Source organism: Mus musculus, chromosome 2 (assembly GCF_000001635.26).
Source record: "Mus musculus strain C57BL/6J chromosome 2, GRCm38.p6 C57BL/6J".
In the NCBI taxonomy this organism is placed as follows: Eukaryota; Metazoa; Chordata; class Mammalia; order Rodentia; family Muridae; genus Mus; species Mus musculus.
Window position 1 is genome coordinate 134622493 of NC_000068.7, and position 22028 is coordinate 134644520.

Below are 22028 nucleotides of genomic sequence, written 5' to 3' on the forward strand. Positions count from 1 at the left end.
AGGCAATTGTAATTGAAATGTCCTACTTGTTCTTTATACATCCAAACTCTATTACCTATAGGAAGTAACCCTAAGGGTACCCAAAGAAATGAAATTTGGAAAACGGACGTGTTTCATTTTACAGAGTTTGATAAACTGAAATATGTGCACCGTTCTATAGACACATGTTAAGTATCACAATGAGCAAATACCTTAGCTTCTGCAAAGACTGACTTGTACCTGTTGAGGCCTGTTTTGTGACTGATTTTATGGTCAGTTTTGGAGAAGGTTCCATGAGGTGCTAAGAAGAAGGTATATTCTTTTGTTTTAGAATGAGATTTCTATAGATATTTATTAAATCCATTTGGTTCATAACTTCTGTTAGTTTCACTGTGTCTGTGTTCAGTTTCTGTGTCCATTGGTGAGAGTTGGGTGTTGAAATCGCTCACTATTATTGTGTGAGGTGCAATGTGTGCTTTGAGCTTTAGTAAAGTTACTTGAATGAATGAGGCTGCCCTTGCATTTGGAGCATAGATCTTCAGAACTGAGAGTTCATCTTGGTAAATTGTTCCTTTGAAGAGTATGAAGTGTCTCCCCTTGACTTTTTTTTTTTTTTTTGATAACTTTTGGTTGAAAGTCGATTTTATTTGATATTAGAATGGCTACTCCAGCTTGTTTCTTGGGACCATTTGCTTAGAAAATTGTTTTCCAGCCTTTTACTCTGAGGTAGTGCCTATCTTTGCCACTGAGGTGCATTTCTTGTATGCAGCAAAATGCTGGGTCCTGTTTATACATCCAGTCTGTTAGTCTATGTCTTTTTATTGGGAATTTGAGTCCATTTAATGTTAAGAGATATTAAGAACCAGTGATGTTGCTTCCTGTTATTTTTGCTGTTAGAGGAGGAATTATGTTTGTGTGGCTATCTTCTTTTGGTTTTGTTGAAAGAAAATTACTTTCTTGCTTTTTCTAGGGTGTAGTTTCCTCCTTGTGTTGGAGTTTTTGATCTATGATCCTTTGAAGGGCTGGATTTGTGGAAAGATATTGTGTAAATTTGGTTTTGTCATGGAATATCTTGGTTTCTCCATCTATGTTAATTAAGAGTTTTGCTGGGTGTAGTAGCCTGGGCTGGCAGTTGTGTTCTCTTGGTGTCTATATGACATCTGCCCAGGATGTTTCAGTCCTTAGAAGGGGGAACAAAATACTCACAGGAGGAGGAGGGAGGGAGGGACTCAGTAGGAAGAAAGGAGGGAGAGGGGGGAAAAAGGGGGAGACAGGATCAGGTATGGGAGGAGGGAGAAATGATATACAGAGGTCAGGAAATTGAACAGAGGCATGTAGCAATGGAGGATGGGGAACTGGAGATAGCTACCAGAAAGTCCAAGATGCCAGGAAAGTAAGAGGCTGCCAGGACCCAATGGGGATGACATGAGCAGAAATGCCCAGCAAAGGAGAGAGAGAACCTGTAGAGACCATATCCAGAGGTTAGGCAAGGCCCCCCTGTTGGGGGATGGGGCTATCAACTCATCTCCAAATTTTTATCCCAGAATTGCTCCTGTCTAAAGGAAATTCAGGGACAAAGTGTGGAGCAGAAACAGAAGGAAAGGTCATCCAGAGACAGCCCCACCTGGGGATCCATCCCATACACAGACACCAAACCCAGACACTATGGTGGATGCCAAGATGTGCTTGCTGACAGGAGCCTGGTAGAGCTGTCTCCTGAGAGGCTCTGCCAGAGCCTGACAAATACAGAGGCAGATACTCACAATCAACCACTGCACTGAGCAAGGCGACCACAATGGAGGAGTTAGGGAAAGGACTGAAGGATCTGAAGGGGTTTGCAACCCCATAGGAAGGACAACAATATCAACCAACCAGAACCCCAAGAGCTCCCAGGAACTAAACCACCAACCAAAGGTACACATGGAGGGACCCATGGCTCTAGCTGTATATGTACCAGAGGATGGCCTTATCTGGCATCAATAGGAGGAGAGGCCCTTGGCCCTTGGTTGATGCCCCCGGGTAGGGGAATGCCAGGGCAGTAAGGAGGAAGTGGGTGGGTGTGTGGGGAGCACCCTCACAGAAGTAGGGGCAAGGGGGATGGGATAGGAGGTTTGCAGAGGGGAAACCAGGAAAGGGGTAACATTTGAAATTAAATAAAGAAAATATCCAATAAATGAAAATAGAACCGATTCTGTAACTACATATTCGTTAATTTGTTAGAAGTTATGGCACTTATGGGAATACTCATAAAAATTAAGAATGACAATGCTCCAGCATATGTCTCTAGTAAGAAGCATTTTTTTTTACATAGTATGATATAAAACATTTTATGGGTATACCACACAATCCTACAAGAAAAGCAAATTATGGAGAAATCTAGTTATACTTTTAAAAAGTTGCTGAGCAAACAAAAAGGGTAACAAAGATCTCCAGATATAGATTATATAGTGCTTTATTAACTTTAATTTTTTTGAATTCCAATGAACAAAAAACTACAGCTGCAGAAAACACTGAATTATGAAAAATGCTGAACTGAACCAGCTTGTTTATTTTAAAGATGTCCTAACCTCTGAATGGAAAACAGTAAGCATATTACACTAGGGACAGAGAGGTTATGCATATATTTCCACAGGAAAGGTAAAGCAATGGGTCTCATCCAAATTGATATAAATCATACAGACAGAGGAAGACCTCCTCAAAGGTCTTGGCTACAGACAAGAAAAGGGAGATTTTCAAAATCAACTAAATAAGTAATGTATATGCTAATCCCTGTACATGGAAACAGCTCTGGGACCAGCTAAAACTTATATGTCTATATACAGCAAATTAATCTTTTTATATCTTTTTTATTAGGTACTTATTTCATTTACATTTCCAATGCTATCCCAAAAGTCCCCCACATGCTCCCCCACTCACTACCCCACCCTCCCACTCCCACCTCTTGGCCCTGGCGTTCCCCTGTACTGAGGCATATAAAGTTTGCACGACCAATGGGCCTCTCTTTCCACTGATGGCCAACTAGGCCATCTTCTGATATATATGCAGCTAGAGACACGAGCTCTGGGGGGGTACTGGTTAGTTCATATTGTTGTTCCACAGCAAATTAATCTTATTGGCTACAAAATTCTCATGACTTATTATTACATACCATCCTTTCAGATGCCATGGAGGTTTATATTGCAGTTTGACTATATGATCAAACTAACTTCTGAAGAAAGACAGTTGTCTTTTATCTGCTCAAATAAAGAGCAGGAAATCACCCTTAACTGATCTTTGCACCACAAACATTCCATACAAATATCTTTATAGAACTATGACTTGCTTGTAAAGTTTTCTATGTTATAGAATGGAAGACCAGGAGGGCAGCCCTGACAGAATTCATCCTTGAGGATGCTGAGATGCTGAGACTTGCTGGTCCAGTTTCCTGCTTAATCCTACCTCAAGGTATAAAAGCTTTTCCTCTAAAGATTTGCTTCCTGAGTACTTTCAGGACAGCAAGCTCACACTGCCCAACCGGTCAGACTGTTCATGACTGTTCCTTTAAGCCTGTCCTTTCTCAACATATAGAGACTGGACAACAAGTGCTATAGTTAGCTTTCTTACAGCTAACCATTTTTCTAATTTTCTTGGGCCCCTAAAAAGGAATTCTTCACCCCAATTCAGCAGGAAGCAATTATAAAAATATCATTGTCCCTGTCCCTCAAATTGGGATGGAGAATTTTGGTATCTTATGAGTTATACATATGTAGGGGATTACAAATAATTATGGCCTTAAATAGGAAGTAAACAAAATAGGTTAAATTCAGGAATTTCATTTCTCTTTCCCTTCCTTTTCTCTTTCTTTCTTCCATCCTTAGGTAAGGAAGAGGGTTGAAAAGAAAAGATCTTTTCCCAATCTGTTGGTTGCCAGTTTGTCCTACTTACAATGTCCTTTGCCTTACAGAAGCTTTGCAATTTTATGAGGTTCCACTTGTCGATCCTTGATCTTAGCTATTGGTATTTTTTTCAGGAAAATTTCCCCTGTGCCCATGTGCTCGAGACTCTTCCTCACTTTCTTTTCTATTAGTTTCAGTGTATCTGGTTTTATGTGGAGGTCCTTGATCCACTTGGACTTGAGCTTTGTACAAGGAGATAAGAATGGATCAATTTGCATTCTTCTACATGCTAACCTCCAGTTGAACCACACCATTTGTTGAAAATGATGTCTTTTTTTCCACTGGCTGGTTTTAGCTCCTTTATCAAAGATCAGGTGTGTGGGTTCATTTCTGGGTCTTCATTTCTATTCCATTGATCTACCTGCCTGGCACAGAACCAATTCCATGCAGGTTTTTATCACAATTACTCTGCAGTACAGCTTGAGATTGGGGATAGTCATTCCACCAGAAGTTCTTTTATTGTTGAGAACAGTTTTCACTATCCTATGTTTTTTGTCATTCCAGATGAATTTGCAAATTGCTCTTTCTAACTCTATGAAGAACTGAGTTGGAATCCTGATGGGGATTGCACTGAATCTGTCTGTAGATTGCTTTCGAGCAGGATGGCCATTTTTACTAAATTAATCCTGCCAATTCATGAGCATGGGAGATCTTTCCATCTCTGAGATCTTCTTCAATTTCTTTCTTCAGAGACTTGAAATTCTTGTCGTATAGATCTTTTACTTGCTTAGTTAAGAGTCACACCAAGGTATTTTATATTATTTGTGACTATTATGAAGGGTGTTATTTTCCCAATTTCTTTATCAGCCTGTTTATCCTTTGAGTAGGGAAAGGACACTGATTTGTGTGAGTTAATTATATATCCAGCTACTTTGCTGAAGTTGTTTATCAGATTTAGGAGTTCTCTGGTGGAATTTTTGGGGTCACTTAAGCATGCTATCATAGTGATATTTGACTTCTTCCTTTCCAATTTGTATCCCTTTGACCTCCTTCTGTTGTCTAACAGGACTTCGAGTACTATATTGAATAGGCAGGGGGAGAGATGGACAGCCTTGGACAAAACTGCAACTAACAGATTGGGAAAAGATCTTTACCAACCCTACATCTAATAGAGGGCTAATATCCAACATATACAAAGAACTCAAGAAGTTATACTCCAGAGAAACAAATAACCCTATTAAAAATGGGGTACAGAGCTAAACAAAGAATTCTCAACTGAGGAATACCAAATGACTGAGAAGCACCTAAACAATGTTCAAGTCCTTAGTCATCAGGGAAATGCAGATCTAAATGACCCTGAGATTCCATCTCACACCAGTCAGAATGGCTAATATCAAAACCTTAGGTGACAGGAGATGCTGGGGAGGATATGGAGAAAGAGGAACACTCCTCCATTGTTGGTGGGATTGCAAGCTGGTACAACCACTCTGGAAGTCAGTCTGGTGGTGCCTCAGAAAATTGGACATAGTACTACTGGAGGATCCAGCAATACCTCTCCTGGGCATATACCTAGAAGATGCTCCAACATGTAATAAGGACACATGCACCACTATGTTCATAGCCCCCTTATTTATAAGAGCCAGAAGCTGGAAAGTACCCAGATGTCCCTCAACAGAGGAATGGATACAGAAAATGTGGCACATTTACACAATGGAGTACTACTCAGCTATTAAAAACAATGAATTTATGAAATTCTTAGGCAAATGGTTAGAACTAGAAAATATCATCCTGAGTGAGGTAATCCAATCACAAAAGAACACACATGGTATGCACTCACTGACAAGTGGATATTAGCTCAGAAGCTCAGAATACCTAAGATACAATTCACAGACCACATGGAGCTCAAGAAAAAGGAAGACCAAAGTGTGAATATTTCGGTCCTTCTTAGAAGGAGGAACAAAATACCCATGGGAGGAGTTACAGAGACAAAGTGTGGAGCAGAGACTGAAGGAAAGGCCATTCAAAGACTGACCGACCTGGGGATCCATCCCATATACAGTCACTGTATTAGTCAGGGTTTTACTGCTGTGAACAGACACCATGACCAAGGCAAGTCTTATAAAAAAACAACATTTAATTGGGGCTGGCTTACAGGTTCAGAGGTTCAGTCCATTATCATCAAGGTGGGAGCATGTCAGTATCCAGGCAGGCATGGCGCAGGAGGAGCTGAGAGTTCTATGTCTTCATCCAAAGGCTGCTAGTGGAAGACTGACTTCCAGGCAACTAGGGTGAGGATCTTATACCCACACCCACAGTGACACACCCATTCCAACCAGGTCACACCTATTCCAACAAGGCCACACCTTCAGATGGTGCCACTCCCTGGTCCAAGGATATACAAACCATCACAGTCACCAACTCCAGACACTACTGTGGATACCAAGAAGTGCTTGCTGACAGGAGCCTGGTATAGCATCTCCTGAGGGGCTCTCCCAGTACCCGACAAATACAGAGGTGGATGCTCTCTGCCAATCATTAGACTGAGCACTGGGTCCCAAATGGAAGAACTAGAGAAAGGACCCAAGGAACTGAAGGGGTTTGCAGCCCTATAGGAGGAACAACAACATGAACCAACCAGTACCCCCAGAGCTCCCAGGGACTAAACCACCAACCAAAGAGTATACATGAAGGGACCCATGGCTTTAGCTGCATATGTCGCAAAGGATGGCCTTGTTGGTCATCAATGGGAGGAAAGGCCCTTGGACTGGGAAAGCTCTATGCGCCAGTATAGGGGAATGCCAGGACCAGGAAGCAGGAGTGGGTGAGTTCGCGAGCAGGTGGAGGTAGGAGAGGATAGGGGGTTTTCAGAGGAGAAACAAGGAAAGGGGATAACATTTGAAATGTAAATAAAAAAAAAATCTAATGAAAATGTAACAAGAAGAGAAAAGGATGGGATATAGAAATACTGTAAGAAATTTGACTACTAGGGGTAGATTATTGAATCTGCACATAGAAATATTATAAGCAACTAGACATATAGATAGATTACTGAATCTACTCTTAAAAGAAAAAAAAGCAAAACTAAAACCAAACAAACAAAAAGCAAAAAACCAACAATACCATTCTATAGTCATAATCTTACATTGGTAGAGATCTTTGTATTTTGATAAAAAACTGAGGTTATATTTTGTTTCATTGGTACAGAATTTTTATATTGATACAGGTTTAAAGTTTTCATTGGCATAAACATTATATAACTGATACAAACTTTAATATTAATTTGCTACTATATAATTAATATATGTATGTTTCAATTCTTGTATAGGTATTATGCTTATACAACTCATTTAAGAATACAAGGTTTAGCCCAGTCCTTTTAATAGCTGCTATTACAGATGTTTTAGGATAATTAAGTGATGCAAGTGAATATCCAGTCAATATAACTCATAGTCATATTAAACACTAGTCTGGATTGGCACAAAAATATACATCCTGAGTTATACAGAAAACAGGTTGCTGGAGACAGGCAATGTTTCCTTGTTCAGATGTGCTATGAATACATAGATGGTCCTCAATAATCTGGAGACTCAGAATACAGCATTTAAAGATGTTTTTATTAACTTAAGGGCTTTTTGACACTGAGGCATGTCAACTCCTGCCAGCACCCAATTATACTTCAAAGAAGATGATGAGCATCAAAAGCCTCCACATGGCATTGCTTCAATTGTGGCAAGCTAGCCACTAGGCAAAGAAAATGCCCTAACTTCATAGGCAGGCAGACTGTTGTTCAAAAAGGGCAAATGGATCCAAGGAGGCTGACTGCCAACCTCTGCCAATACGGGGTGAGCAAGTTCTTCATAAACCCTGCTTTACAAAAGGTCTATCAGATATTCTGGGCCAGAAGGCTGAAGATAGCTTCTCCAACGTGACAGGATTTTTCCTATCCAATCACACTAAAAATATTAGCACAGCAGGAGACCTGTGGTTGGACAGGGAAAAGGGAGGTGGAGGTAAGAGTTGCAGAGACAGAGTGTCTCGGGAGTGAGAGGATAGCCAAGATGGAGGCAGATGTGAACCAGCTTTAACCAGCCACAGGTAGTTATGATATCATAAAGGTTAGAATATTGGGATAATTTGTCTAATCTAGGTGGGTAGCTTGTATTTATTGTGTAGGCATCTTGATATTATTGTGTAGGCATCTTGATATTATTGTGTAGGCATCTTGATATTATTGTATAGGCATCTTGTGTATTGAGAGCTTGATATATAAATCTGACTGGTTAACTATTAAGTGTTAAGAGTTTTGATTTTACCAGGTTACTGGATATTGCGATATCTAACCATGAGTTTGACAGTTCTATTTGGTTACTGGGATGTGGGACCACCAACTATAGGGGTTTATGGCTGAGAAAGAACTAGAAACTCCAGGGACAAGTGAACCCGAGCAATCGGGTACTGAGACCAGGTGCTGTGGGAACAGGCTAGAGAGAAGAGCCTGGCAGAGCCAGTGTTGGAACTGAGGTGGTTGTCGGGGCTGGGCTTAGTGGGGTAACAAGCCAGACAGTTTTTTAATATGCCCTGCTATACTCCAACATCATAGAGAATATTGAGGACTGTCCAGCTGACTTTATCCTTTCTATGAAATTTTAGAAACTGTGTCCCTGTGCTTTCTGCATACTCAGGTAATATTTATTCAATCTTACATCTCTGGTAGTGTTGAAGACTAGATAGATATAGTCTTAGATAAGCTTAAGATGTTTAGGATTTAAGATGTTCTAGGTCTAAGATGTTTTTAGGATGGTAGTACAAGTTAGATAGGAAATGATTTAGATACAGAAGTCTGAACCCATCAAGATATATTAACTGATAATACACTTACGGTTACCAAAAATAAATGGACTGGACATTGTGATTGTAACTCTTGTAATTGTTCCTACTGTATGCTGTTTACTATTATAAAAGAAAGAGCTTTTTTACTTAGAAAAAAAGGGGGGGGGGAGAAATGTACCGGCTTGGTTTGATGCTGTTTGAATTCTAATGCTAAATACTGGTGTTTCAAGATGTGGCTCCCCCTAACCTCCATCTCCTCACAAGTAGATCCTCACATACATAAAGTGATGCTATGTGAGCCTTCCTCCTAGAGCCTGGGATAGGGCAGTGGAGGAAGAAATGTGGTACTAGAGGTTCGAGTGAGAGGTTGCAGGTACAGGGAAGAGGAGGAAGCAGGTGAAGGAAGCTCCTGCAGACCAGGATTGCATGGCCAAGACAAACAGCAAGCAACAAAGGACTTTATAGCTGGAGAATAAGTTAGTATAGCACTAAGCCTGCCCAATGTAGGCTTATAGCTTGTGAATAAAATACCTAGATTGTGTGATTTTTATATGGGCTTGTTAAAATTATAAATTCTTTCCACAGTCCATACTACAGTAGATAGCCCCACATCCATGCACATATGGGTAGCAATAAGTAAACTTAGTAAGTTACTAAGCAAGACAGAAAAGAAGAATAAAAGAAAAACAGGTACACGTAGTTGAAAGCAGGACATGTTGAGGATCTAGCGGAATCCAAGGGGAGATGTGATATTTCATTATATAGATATATGAGAGTCCCTTAGAATAATTTTTTAAAACTATAAAGAACATTTAAAAACAAAAATAAGTAGTCCAGGCATGGTAGAACAAGCCTTTAATTCCAGCACTTGGGAGGCAGAGGCAGGTAATCTCTGTGGGTTTGAGGCCCCAGGACAGCCAGGGTTTATTACATAGAGAATCCCTGTCTCAGAAAAAAACAAGCAAACAAACAAACAAGTTTAAAATGTAAACCAGGCCCAGTGAGGCTGGTAATCCCAGCACTACAAATCTGAGGAATGCCTAGGCTATATATCAAGTTTCATTCTAGTCTAAAACTACAGTGATGCCCTAGCTCATAAAATGGAAAATAAAATAATGTAAAGATACTTGTACTATTCCATTCCATTAATGAATATTTTTAAAGGTTTAATATCCTAATTATTTTACATAATTTTGTGTATTTATACAATTTCCAAGTATTGTACATGAATCATACTTATTTTCATTGTTTCTGTAACTCTTTACTAAACATAAAGCACATATGATGTCATTATCTATATGTAAAGGTAAACAGAATAAAGGTCTCCTTCGCTCAGCAAATAGTTACTAAGAAACTTCTTTGAGGAACCCTGGTAGTTCCTGAAGATAACTCAGATGAGGAAAGTAGGTAGTGTTCTCACAGAGGGAAAGATTTTCACTCATCACAATCATGGCCTGATAGAGACATTATACAAACAACAAAATGCAGCAAACTCGACTCACAATGGCTGCAAAACAGCTCTCTATCCTATAAATGTAACTTGTAAATCAATTATATTTAGAAGGCTACCTGTACTTAGTGTAGAGAAAGAACATATCAGGAGAAAATAACATACATTCTTCTAACACTTATTTCTACCTACCTCTCTTGCTGAACGATACCAACAAAAATCAAGCATCTATGTAAATCATCTGTTTGAATTTTCTATCTCTTGGGTCACTTGAAATTTGATACACTGAAGCACTGACAATCTGTTTTCATCATTTTTATAAAATAAATCTGTATTCACATAATACTTACTACCCTAGCTGGGCTTGCTGCCTTACTTATGTTTCCTCACAGAATGAGGGGTGGAATATCCATTCACTCCTCCCAGTTATATGGAATTCTGCCCTAACTGCATAGGCCTTAGGGAAGGGCTTGAGTAGATAGGCAAGGAAAGACTAAGGAAATAGACCCCATCTATACAGTCGTGAGGGAGTCATCATCCTTATTGGGGTAAACCATCTAGTGTGGCTGCTTTATGGGATATCCACACTTGCCTGTAAACTTGTTCTGTAAAGAAGCCTTATATTAGTTCCCCCATGGTGAACTTTTGCAGAATCAAACTTTGGTCATTTGGATCTTAGAAGGTGACAAAGGGTAGAAGTTTCCTAGTCCTACCTAGGGTAAAAATTCTGACACATTAATGTAGTCAGCAGACTATGACCAAATCAGACTTGAGTTTGGAAAAAGTAACACCATTGCTCCTGATAGGGATAGTAAGACAGCTGAACCTATACTGTTCAGAGGTTGGAGCATTTACAGAGGCTATTCTAACAATTTTCATGTGGCATGTGGCCGATGTGCCCTTTGCAAATGTGGTAGTGGCATAGGCAGTATGAAGGTTAGAGAAGTATATCACTAAGGTTTGAGGCCCTCTGAGCAGGGGATATCCCAGGCCGACATTCTTATAAGTGCAATGGAGTGCCATGCCTGCATGATAAACACTCTGCCAAGTATGAGAGTATGAAAATTAAGCTCCTAGAAACCATAAGGTCATTAGTTGGGAATCCTAGTGGTAGGGTGAGTTATCTCCTAAGAAGCGTCAGCCATAGAGAACCCAGAAGCTCCTAGGCTACTGCCATTGTTATTGATTTCATTCCAGAACTAAATGGTAAGACAACTCAAAGGTAAGATGGCATCACCATAGTTTATATTTTAGGACTTGGAGAAGTAAGGCTAGTACTGAGACAGAGTGTCCACTTCCCTGCAGAACAGTTTTTACAATCTGTAACTAACATAGTCTTTTTCAGCTGTGGATTCTTCATGCTTCATGACAAAGTATCACACAATATGTGCCAGACCCTAAAATAATGACACAAGTAGTTACAGACAGAACAAGTGTTCTGATTGGACTTAAGGCCTGATCCACAGGTAGAAATTCATATCTGATACTTGAAACCTAGACAAAAACCTGTGTGGCCAAGGAAGTCATAGGCCCTAGTGAAGAAGCAGACGCTATTTCTTTGTTAAATAAATATGTACCAGCTGAGGTACTGCCTAACATTTGTGTCATGTATATAATCAAGTTATTACTTGACTCAGTGTTTTCATGTCCCATCTTTCAAACTTTTCCTTGCTTATATTTTTTAGGAGGAGTAATACCGCCCAAGACTTGCCAAAACTCATGATCTAGAGATAGGGGACTAACAGAGAGCCTGGGGTTCAATGCCTCACTGAAGTTGGAGAGGAATAGTCAGACATCTATGTCACCCCTTCCAAGGCTCAGAGAACCTTGTGGAAGAGAATGGCAGAAAAAAAAAAAAAAAAAAAAAAAAAAAGAACCAAAGGAAAAGCTGGAGTGAAGTGTATAACTATCTGCCATGCCAAACTGCTTGTTGACTGTTGATATTCCTCCATGGAAGGAGGGGCTGGGAGAAGCTTGGATCCAGCCACTTCCCACAACACCCACAACAGGTTATATGCAACTCTGCCTGCTTGAATGTGATCCTGGGGAAGTACAGTCATAATGAAGTTACCAACCATGCAGAAGTGCAGACCTTCCCAATGTGGCTGCCTTAACTCATTGTGCTGGCTACTTTTATGTCAATTTTAAAAAACTGCAATCATTTTAAAAGAGGGAACCTCAGGTGAAAAAATACTCCTGTAAAACTAGCCTATGGACAAATCTGTGGTGCTTCTTTTTTTTTTTTTTTTTTTTATAATTGATATGGGAGGTGAAGTAACCTCACTGTGCTGGTACCTGTGTTGATAGTCCAGGGTGCTTTAAGAAAGTAGGCTGAACAAGTTATGAAGCAAATCTGCAAGCAGCACCCTCTATAGCTTCTGCTCTAGTTCTTGTTCTACCTTCCATGAGTGATAGACTTGTAAGCTATAAGATAAAATAAGCCCTTTCCTCCCCAAGTCACTTTTGCCTTGGTGATTTAGCACAGCAATAGAAACTCTTAACTAATATAGCCGTGATCTTTAAGAAAGCCTATAAACCTAGTGCTTCTTTAGGATAAACGCTGGTGGAATCAAATTCTGATTAGCCGTTGGTACCTCAGGAAGAGGGAGAGGTTGCCTAATCTACCCCTAGAGCAAAACTTCTCTGCTTTCTCAGAATTAAAATGTGAAGTTTAGAAGGAGGACTGGAGATACAGCTCATGCAGTGGTTTTCTATCTGGGTTCAATCTCCAATACCACTCTGCTCTGACACCACCCTCTCAGGAAAAAGGAAAAACGGAAGGAAGGAAGGAAGGAAGGGAGGGAGGGAGGGAGGGAGGGAGGGAGGGAGGGAGGGAGGGAGGGAGGGAGGGAGGAAGGAAAGAGAAGGGAAGGAGAGGGAGAGGGAGAGGGAGAGGGAGAGGGAGAGGGAGAGGGAGAGGGAGAGGGAGAGGGAGAGGGAGAGGGAGAGGGAAGAGGAGAAGAGAAGAGAAGAGAAGAGAAGAGAAGAGAAGAGAAGAGAAGAGAAGAGAAGAGAAGAGAAGAGAAGAGAAGAGAAGAGGGAAAAAAGAAGAGGGAAAAGGAAAAGGAAAGGAATTACAAAAGGAAGTACACTCCTAAACCTGCAAAGAGAAAACAAAGTTTGGACATAGTCTTCCAAAATTTCTGCATGCCTTTTCTACTGTAACTTCTGCTTTAAAATAATACTACAGCAAAGCATTAAAAAGGACATAAATCTTTTTGTGTGAGGCCACTTCAAGTTATTCGTTTTCAAGATAATTTCTAATGGGAACAACTTAACCAAAACACTGCCACAGAATTTTGAGTTTAATTTAGAAAAAAATAAAATGTAGGGTATTAATCCAGAATATATAAGATTTTAATTCCATATCATAAAATGTATCTAAAACTCATTTTAAAGAAGAACTAAAAGCTTCGAGGAAGGATAAGATAATGTCAGGAGCTGTACTGGATATGCAAAGGCAAGAGCAATGAACTCCTGAGGGTAAGTCAGCCTAGATAAAAGAGTACACAAATGAAGATCTGAAACAAATACAGATTTTATATAAAAATATCTAGTAATATTCTCATGGGTTGCTATTTTAATTGCTCAGTCAGAATATTGACTTTGTATAAATTATTAAGAATGATTTCAGGTAAGATGTCCTCTCTACATCAGTTGATAGACACTAGGCTTTTTCAAGCTCCTGATTACTATTAAACAGCAATGACCATGAATAAGCAAGTATCTCTATAGTAAGGCAGAGTCCTCTGGTTATATGCCCATGTGGTATATCTATATTATGTGTTAAATCTAGTTCTAGTTCTTTGAAATCCATGTTGACAGTAGGTACACAGGTTTGCATCCCATCAGCAGGGAGTAAGTACCTCCTTTTCCCCGTCCCAGCATTCAGGATCATTTGTTGTTTTCATCTCAGGCAGTATGAGTAATTAAAATGAAATTTTAAAGTAGTTGCATTTCTCTAGTGACTAAAGATGTTGAATGCTTTTAAAACTGCTTCTCAGCCATTTGTGTTTCTTTTCTTTTCTTTTTCTTTTTGAAAACTATTTAGTTCCATACCCCAACCTATTGACTGCTGTCTCTGTCTCTGTCTCTGTCTGTCTGTCTCTCTCTGTGTCTATCTTCCTCTCTCTCTCTCTCTCCTCTCCAATCCATGTATGTGTGTGTGTGTGTGTGTGTGTGTGTGTGTGTTTAGTTGGTTTTTTTTTGTCATTGTTTTGTTTTGAGTTCTTTGTATATAAATTCTGACAGATATATATTTGGTAAAGATTTTTTTCTCTGCCCCAAACCTGATCCTTCCTTCACACTTATCTTCTCAAAACATCTTATAACTCATCTATCAGGAAATCCTAGTCTCAAATCCAAAAATTTAATCATTATGGCTTCTAATTCACCATGTTCTTAACACTAGCTTACTGAACTAATCTCTCAAGTATACTTACTACCTGTTTCCATTTCTGAGCCCTACCATTTTTTTCACATATCAACTAAAGGAATTCTTTTAAAATATAAGTCATGCCAAGTATCTACTCAAATCCTCTAGCACCATCCTTCCAACTATACTTTGTAAATGCACACTTGATGCCATGGCCAACAAGACTACTTTGGTTCCTGGCTATACTCAGCCCACTGCCATACTATTTTTCAAGGTAGTCCAACTGGCACATGGTATTTGCTCTGCCTGGAACATTCTTCCCTCAAAGACTGATGAAGTCTGCTGTCTCCCTTTATCAAGATCTCTTCCTGTTAGTAAGCAGACCTTCCTTGCCCTTTATATCTTAAAAAAAAAAAGAAAAAAAGAAAAAAAGAAATGAACAAAGGAAGGAGGGAAAGAAGGAAGGAAGGAAGGAAGGAAGGAAGGAAGGAAGGAAGGAAGGAAGGAAGGAGCGGCTAGATACTTTTTATCTGTTTTCCCCCTTTGTTTTTATTATTTATTCCCTTCATTAGAATATAAGATGAATAAGAGTTATATCTGTCTTTTTTAGCCATTTCTAAATCATTTGTACCTAAACTCAAATATCCAGGATTATTTCTAAGCCCTATTAAAACATTAGTAAAAGCATTAAACTAGTAATTGAAAGTAAAATTATAAACTTGAAATAGCCAGTATCATACAATCATGTATCACTTAAAGATAGAGACATGTTTTGAAACCCCATTTTCAGGTGATATGTTGTTTTGTGAATATAACAAAACACAGTTACACTGACTAAGGTGTGTCTATAGTTACCACATCCCCTACAACTGGAGCTACTATGGAACTGGAGACATGGACAGTTGTGAGCCACCATTTGAACCAGAACTAACTGATCCTCTGCAAGAGCAGTAAGTACTCTTAACTAAGTCATTTCTCTAGCCTCTCCAGCAGTTTTTGATTTAGTAATGGCAGTTAAGTTTTTATAATTTAAAAGAATCATAGATGGGTCTGGAGAGATGGCTCAGTGGTTTAGAGCATGTGCTGCTCTTGCAGAAGACCTAGGTTCAACTCCTGGCACCCACATCATAGCCCACAAACATCTCTAATCCAATTTCAGTGGATCTGATGCCTCTTCTGACCTCCAAGGGTACCAGGCATATACATAATGCACAGATGTACGTGTAATCAAACTATTCATACTCATAAAATCTAAATAAATTTTAAGGAATCTTGGGAGTTTTCCCTTAAAATGTGTCCTAAAACATCAGACAATTGTTTCTTTACTATTATAGATGCCACAAGGAAGAGTTATTTTTCCTTCTTTGGTAAGTATTTCAATGACTGTCAGTTTACATTTACATAAAACAATGTGGCAGAAATAAGCATTTTTAAAATACTTCACAACACATTTTTCTTTATTCTTGATCCACAGGCAATGGAAAAAATAGCAAAAATTCTACATTTTAGATGGAAACCTATTAAATTAAACATTAGAATTATTAATCTACCACTAAGCTATTTATCTAACTTAAATCATACTGAACTCACAAGGAGATACTAAGGAATAAAATGTGAATAGGATAGCTACATCTTAGAGAAATCCATCATAAATTATGTCTAGTGGGTCTAACTCAAGTTAACACTGAACGCCATCTACTAAAACATGAAAAATAAATTGTGGTAGTTTGTTCCTCTTATAAATGGATGCAGTAGCTAAAAATAGAATTCTAGCACAAAAGAATACTACTAAAAATTGAAAACATCTATGTTTTATATAACCCAACTTGTGTTTTTATGTATAATAGTTATTTTTTAACTAAAAATAGTAACATATTGTATTTATCTTTTCAGAATTTAAAATTACTTCATATTTCAGAATGAAGAAGAAAGTAATTCTTTCTATTTATAAATTATAGCTAACATAGTCACATGGAATGACTCAGGAAGCTACCAGTCTAAAACCCCAAATGATGTATCTATTAAAACAAGAACATCACAAAGAGAAGGGGGGAGGTGTTTCTTCATATTTAATGTATTTAGTGTTGCTAAGTGCTCAAGCTTAACTTCACAAATGGTGCCACTCAGAGCCTTCCGATGAAATGCAACATGAAGTCACAGCACTACCTGTGGAGTACTCTTTCCGTAACCTGAACCGAATCACATCTCTACAGCAAGCTTCCAGTTTATAGAAAGCGGGAAAATAAGTTATTACCATAAGAAAATATCTGTACATCATGGACTATTCTCTTAAGTGTACTAATGCCATTAAAAAGAGAGGATAATTCCAAATTGAGAGAAACTAAAAACAACAAAATTCAAATTATGAAACTTGACTGGATCACAATTCAAAAAAAAAAAAAAAAACTACTTAAAAAAAAAAAAAACACCATGGGAAACCAGAGTTAACATGCTAAAAACACGATGGGTGAACTACCATGATATTTACAACTTATTGTATCAACAAATAGTAATAATAATAAATATATGTGTGTATCTGTATGTATACATGTGTATAAATGTGTAAACACCCACATACATAGACACAAATACATCAAAATGTAATCTACTGCTCCTAGCTGGCATGCTCAACATCCTACTTGGCAAATCTTCTACATCCATGAACATTTCTAAGCAAGCAGTTGCTAAGCATTCCCATCTATAGACCACATTTACAGTACCTGGCTCTTGAATGACATCCACCTTTCCCACACTGATCTGAAGTGTTTCTCCATTCTTTGCAAAAGTCTCCCATTCAGAATCAGTCTGCTGGCAGGATGGACACCATGGAGCATAACTGTAAAACCAGAAGAACTAATCAACACAAAATATGTGGAGTAAAATCTATAAACAAAATTAACAGAACATTTGAAGATAAATTCTTAACTAAAGAGGAGAATAAAAGCAAGCTTTCCAAAGTTATTTGACATAGAAACACAAGTGTATTATTTCCCTTTATGATTTTATATACAAATATTAATTCTATTTAAAAATTGGGAATATTTTCAAAATAATCTCAACATACATTTCCTCCATGTAATTTTTTTTAAAAATAAATGAATTTAGTTTTATCCTCTAGCTTTGATCTTTGAGGAAAACATGTTCCAAGCACTCAAAGTAAAATAACATTCAAGGATGTGCCATTACTAGCCAAGCCATTTTCAGATCTCTCAAGTCTACAGAAATGATAGGCAGAGGCCAGAGACCTGTCACTACTGGGTCCCCTAGTATGTTTCCAAGTATATACTTGAAAAGTTCTTAACTTTTCCAAAGAAAAAAGAACTACTCAATACTTTTTAAAACTGAAAACATTAAGAATCTGGGCCTTAAAGCCATAACTCTGCTTTTTACATGTACTGTTCAGCTAGAAATGGGCAATGATATCTTATAAGAGCCTGCAGAGAAAGAAACATCTGTGCTAAGACCTAAGGAGAACAATCAGCCAAGAAAGGATTAACAAATGTTTCAATCTAAGCAGGAAAATGGTAGACAAGAAGAATCTAGCACTGAGTAAGAGAAGGTGACGATATTTTTCACAGCCTTAAGAAAAAAAAAAAAAAAAAAAAAAAAAAACAAGGACTAGGGAGATACAGCTTATAGGGTGAGAGCACTGTTGTATAAGCATGCAGACCTGAGGTTCAAATCCCTAAACCATGTGACATAAGAGGAGATAAGTGTTAAAAAACACAAAAAAGTTAGGAATTCATTAAATGAAAGGTAGTATATATAAACCACCCTAAAGAAAAGATAGCATCAGAAAGAGTTTAAGGATAGCAACTAATTGCAGTGAGAGAGAAGAAATGGGAAATAACACTATAAGATAATACATAAAAATAAATGAGAGGGAAGGAGAGTACATTAAAAAAAACCTAAAATGAAAGAAATTCAAATAGTAATAAAGTCATTTTGCAGCTTTGTAAAAATGTTTCAAAATAAATATAATAGATTATCACAAATTCATTTTAACTGGTATTTCTCAAACAGAATAATTTTCAAAATTGAAAATTCAAGTCCAAGGACCACAAACATTGATTTTTTAAAACATACAAAGAAAACTTCACTAATTAAATTTTGTACTAGTTTTTCATGTCTCAAATCACCAAACATTGCTAATATTTAAGAGCAAATACCAATGTAAGCATGAACTGTATCACAAGAGCTTGTCCCAAAGAGTGGTAGTGTATATGAACAAGTGAAGAATAAGAATTTAAAATGATGTCAAAATTTTACCAATATGATCACAAAGCTTTCTAACTCACTTCTTTACAGAAAACACATACATTTTATCTGCAGTCCTAATAATCTCGAAATATAACCGGACCATCTGAAAAGGCACTGACTTGAGAGGTCATATAAGCATGTGTAATACATGAAATATTAGTGTGTGTGTATGTGTGTGTGTATGCGTGTGTGTGTGTGTGTGTGTGCGTGCGTGTGTGTATGCATGTTTGTATGTGGTTATACATATACATGCATGTGTGTACATGTGTGTGTAGGTCAAAGGTCAACACTGGGTGTCTTCCTCAATTGCTCTCCACCTTTTTTTTTTTTTTTTTTTTTTTGAACCAGGATCTTTCACTAAGCCTACAGCTCAGCTGTTGAATAGGGTAGCTGAGAAACAACTATCAGAGGTTCTCCGGCCTCCAGCTCCCCAGAGTCAGAATTAGAGACATGGTGAACTGTACCTTGTTTCTACATGGTCGTAAGGGAGCTGAACTCAGGTCCTCATGCTTGTGTGGCTTCTCTCTTCTACACATTCGGGAGTAGCTATTTTAAAAGAACTCTCCAAAATGTATTTAGAGTAGGCCTATAGTGGTTATGGGAATACAAATAGAAGTTTTGGTGTTTTCTAAAGAATGAGGAATATAATCCAGTAACACAGGAAAACAGATTAAAAAAAAAAAAAACAAAAAAACAAAAAACAAAAAAAAGACAGGAGGCACAGTAGCTCTTCTGAACCAGTTTCTGGTATCCACAGAGAAACTGAATTGTAATAGTTTAAGTTCCTCCCTTTCCATCCTCACTTCCTGCCTACCAATTCTTTTAAGACAAAATGCTTTAATAGAGAGAGAGAAGAAACCATTTTACATGTGTGTGTGTGTGTGTGTGTGTGTGTGTGTGTGTGTGTGTACAAAATGCAGCTTGACACATAGCAAGTCCCAGAAATGGATTATAACTATCTAGGTTGGGGCATTTTAAAACAGTAAAATAGGAACCATACAGTAGTTGTTAGCACTAAATTGGAAGCTTAGTGGGACTTACAATCATCTCAGTTTTATTGTTCTTATTTCTTTTCCTTTAAAAAAAAAAAAAAAAAGGACCCACTAAGGAGTTAGCAGCAGATCTGAGGCCTTTTCACTGGGACTGTTTTTACACTTCACATAAAACCACTTAGTCTAACTGGAAAACCATCTAGATAAACACCTGAATAAGGACCTTTGAAATGACAGTAATATCTATAGAAATAGCTGACAAAAGCTGTTTCTCAAAGCTCTGAAATAATGCCAGCTTGGCAGTGCTAACATAAAGCTTACTGTTTTTAACTCTAGCATTCAAGAGGCAGTGACAGGCTGATTTCTGTGACTTGGAGGGCACTCAGGTCTACACAGCCAGATCCAATCTAGCCAGAAATACATAGTGATACCCTATCAAATAAAAGAAAAAGACATTTCTCTCAAATAAGATAGGCCCTCATTTCCATCCAAATAGGTTATTCATATCCATAGCCTTATAGTTTTACTGATCTGATGATTTAACTGGAGTACTGCATTTTGAGGTCTAGATAGCGCCTTAGTTTGAGGGGATAAGTACCCATTATGTTCTTTAATTTACATATTTTTTACCCTGATTTCAGGCATCTACTTACAATCTGAACTGAAGAATTCCAAATGTGCCCTTGGATAAGTTTTTTAAAAAAATACAATTTTGAGAATATCTATATCCTCAACATAAAATTAATTACCAAATGGTAGTGATAAATCTGTATTGCCTGAGACCACCAGCTATGGTAAAGTGGTCTCATAAATTATGTTCCCAGACATTTTTTCATTTTCCCTGGATGCCCATGAGTCTATGAGCCTTTTCAGATGACTGCCCCCTTCCCTGGTATTAATTTTATATTACAATCAACATAAATCCCTTCCCTTTGTCCTGACAGCTTCACATAACCTTCGTGCATGGCACTACGCACCACTTACAGACTTCTGTTCTTCAAAGGGGGCTACTTGTTATTGCCCTTTATGCCTTTGGCGCAGTCCAATTATGATACTGGCTCAAAAGTCCTACCTCTAAAAATTATGGCGTCGGAATTTAATTTCTTTTTTAATTTAGCCACCCGTGTTTATGCTTTTGCCCCACAAGGACATCTCAAGGTCTTCCAAAGGAAAAGTGGTATTTCACACAAACTGGTCTTCCTTCCCTGTTGCAATGGTGTATTTCAACACACCTTACCTAGCTGTATGCATGCCTGAATAGCTGCTCCTTTTCTAATATGGCTATACCTCTGAGGACTTATGGTTTTCTTCCCCCTTTCCGACTCCTCCCCCTGGTGAACTGCCTCCTCCATTTCTAAAACACTTCTGGCCTAATGCAATGGTGAAAGCGGCTAAGGATGCAGGCTTTGCTTCTTCATCCGCAGCCTGACAGCGCAGGGCAGGCAATGTGCGCATGCTCATTGCGAAGGCCGCAGCCCGCCGCCGCAGGTGCTGGCAGGCAGGGACGTCGCGGCCCGGGTCTAGCCCGGGTTAGGACAACGGGCACCGCGAGGACGAAGCGACGTGCGGGGTGGGTGGGGACACTCACAATTTCAGCATCCACTCGCCCTCCATCACCAGCGTCCAGTTGGAGGCGGTCATGGGCTGCACACGGCTCTCCTCGGCCGGCAGCGCGGCCTGCTCGAGACCCTCGGCCGCTGCCGCTGCGAGCCAGGCGGCCAGGAGTACCGGGACGCAGAAGCCGCCTGTCATGGTGGCGCCTGTGAGGTAGCTCAGCTCTCTGAGGGCGGGGAGCAGTGGCTGGGCTTCTCACCCCAAGCAACCGCCTTCACAGAGGTCTGAGGAGAGGCCAACCCGCCTCTGCGCCGTGCTCCGAGCCACGCCTGCCGCGCCTCCCTCAGCCTCTTATCTGCCCGCCCGGCAAGGCCACGCCCAGCCACCCTGACCACGCCCCCAACGCACTGTGGGAAGGCGGTTGCCAAAGCAACCGTCTGCAGTTTCCCAAGGCAACGGCCTGCTCTTCCTGCTGACTGTCTGGCTGAAAATATACAAATGACCCAATGCTGTTTTACCGACTGCTTGCTGTTTCTCTAAAGGGAAACGTGGCCATTGGCTAAATAAACCCATCCCCCATTTCATGTTAACAAAAATATCCAAGAATTGTGGAGTGGACCATGGCGACTGAAGGGAAGGACAATTAAAAAGCTCTCTGCATGCACACACTACTGGAGCAGCCTTGCCCAAACAGATAAAACTAGATTAATTAT

General features: G+C 39.1%; 1 protein-coding gene across 1 annotated transcript in view; it reads right to left on the reverse strand.

Annotated features, from left to right (window-relative positions):
* Tmx4 (thioredoxin-related transmembrane protein 4) overlaps positions 1-21629 on the reverse strand; it is a 49621-nt gene extending 27992 nt beyond the window's left edge. The window contains exons 1-2 of the mRNA NM_029148.1: positions 21350-21629; positions 17230-17345 (exon numbers count right to left, since the gene is read on the reverse strand). Of these exons, the coding sequence (NP_083424.1) occupies positions 17230-17345; positions 21350-21513 (280 nt within the window). The 5' untranslated portion in view covers positions 21514-21629. The remainder of the gene's footprint in view (positions 1-17229; positions 17346-21349) is intronic.
* Positions 21630-22028: the final 399 nt, after the last annotated feature.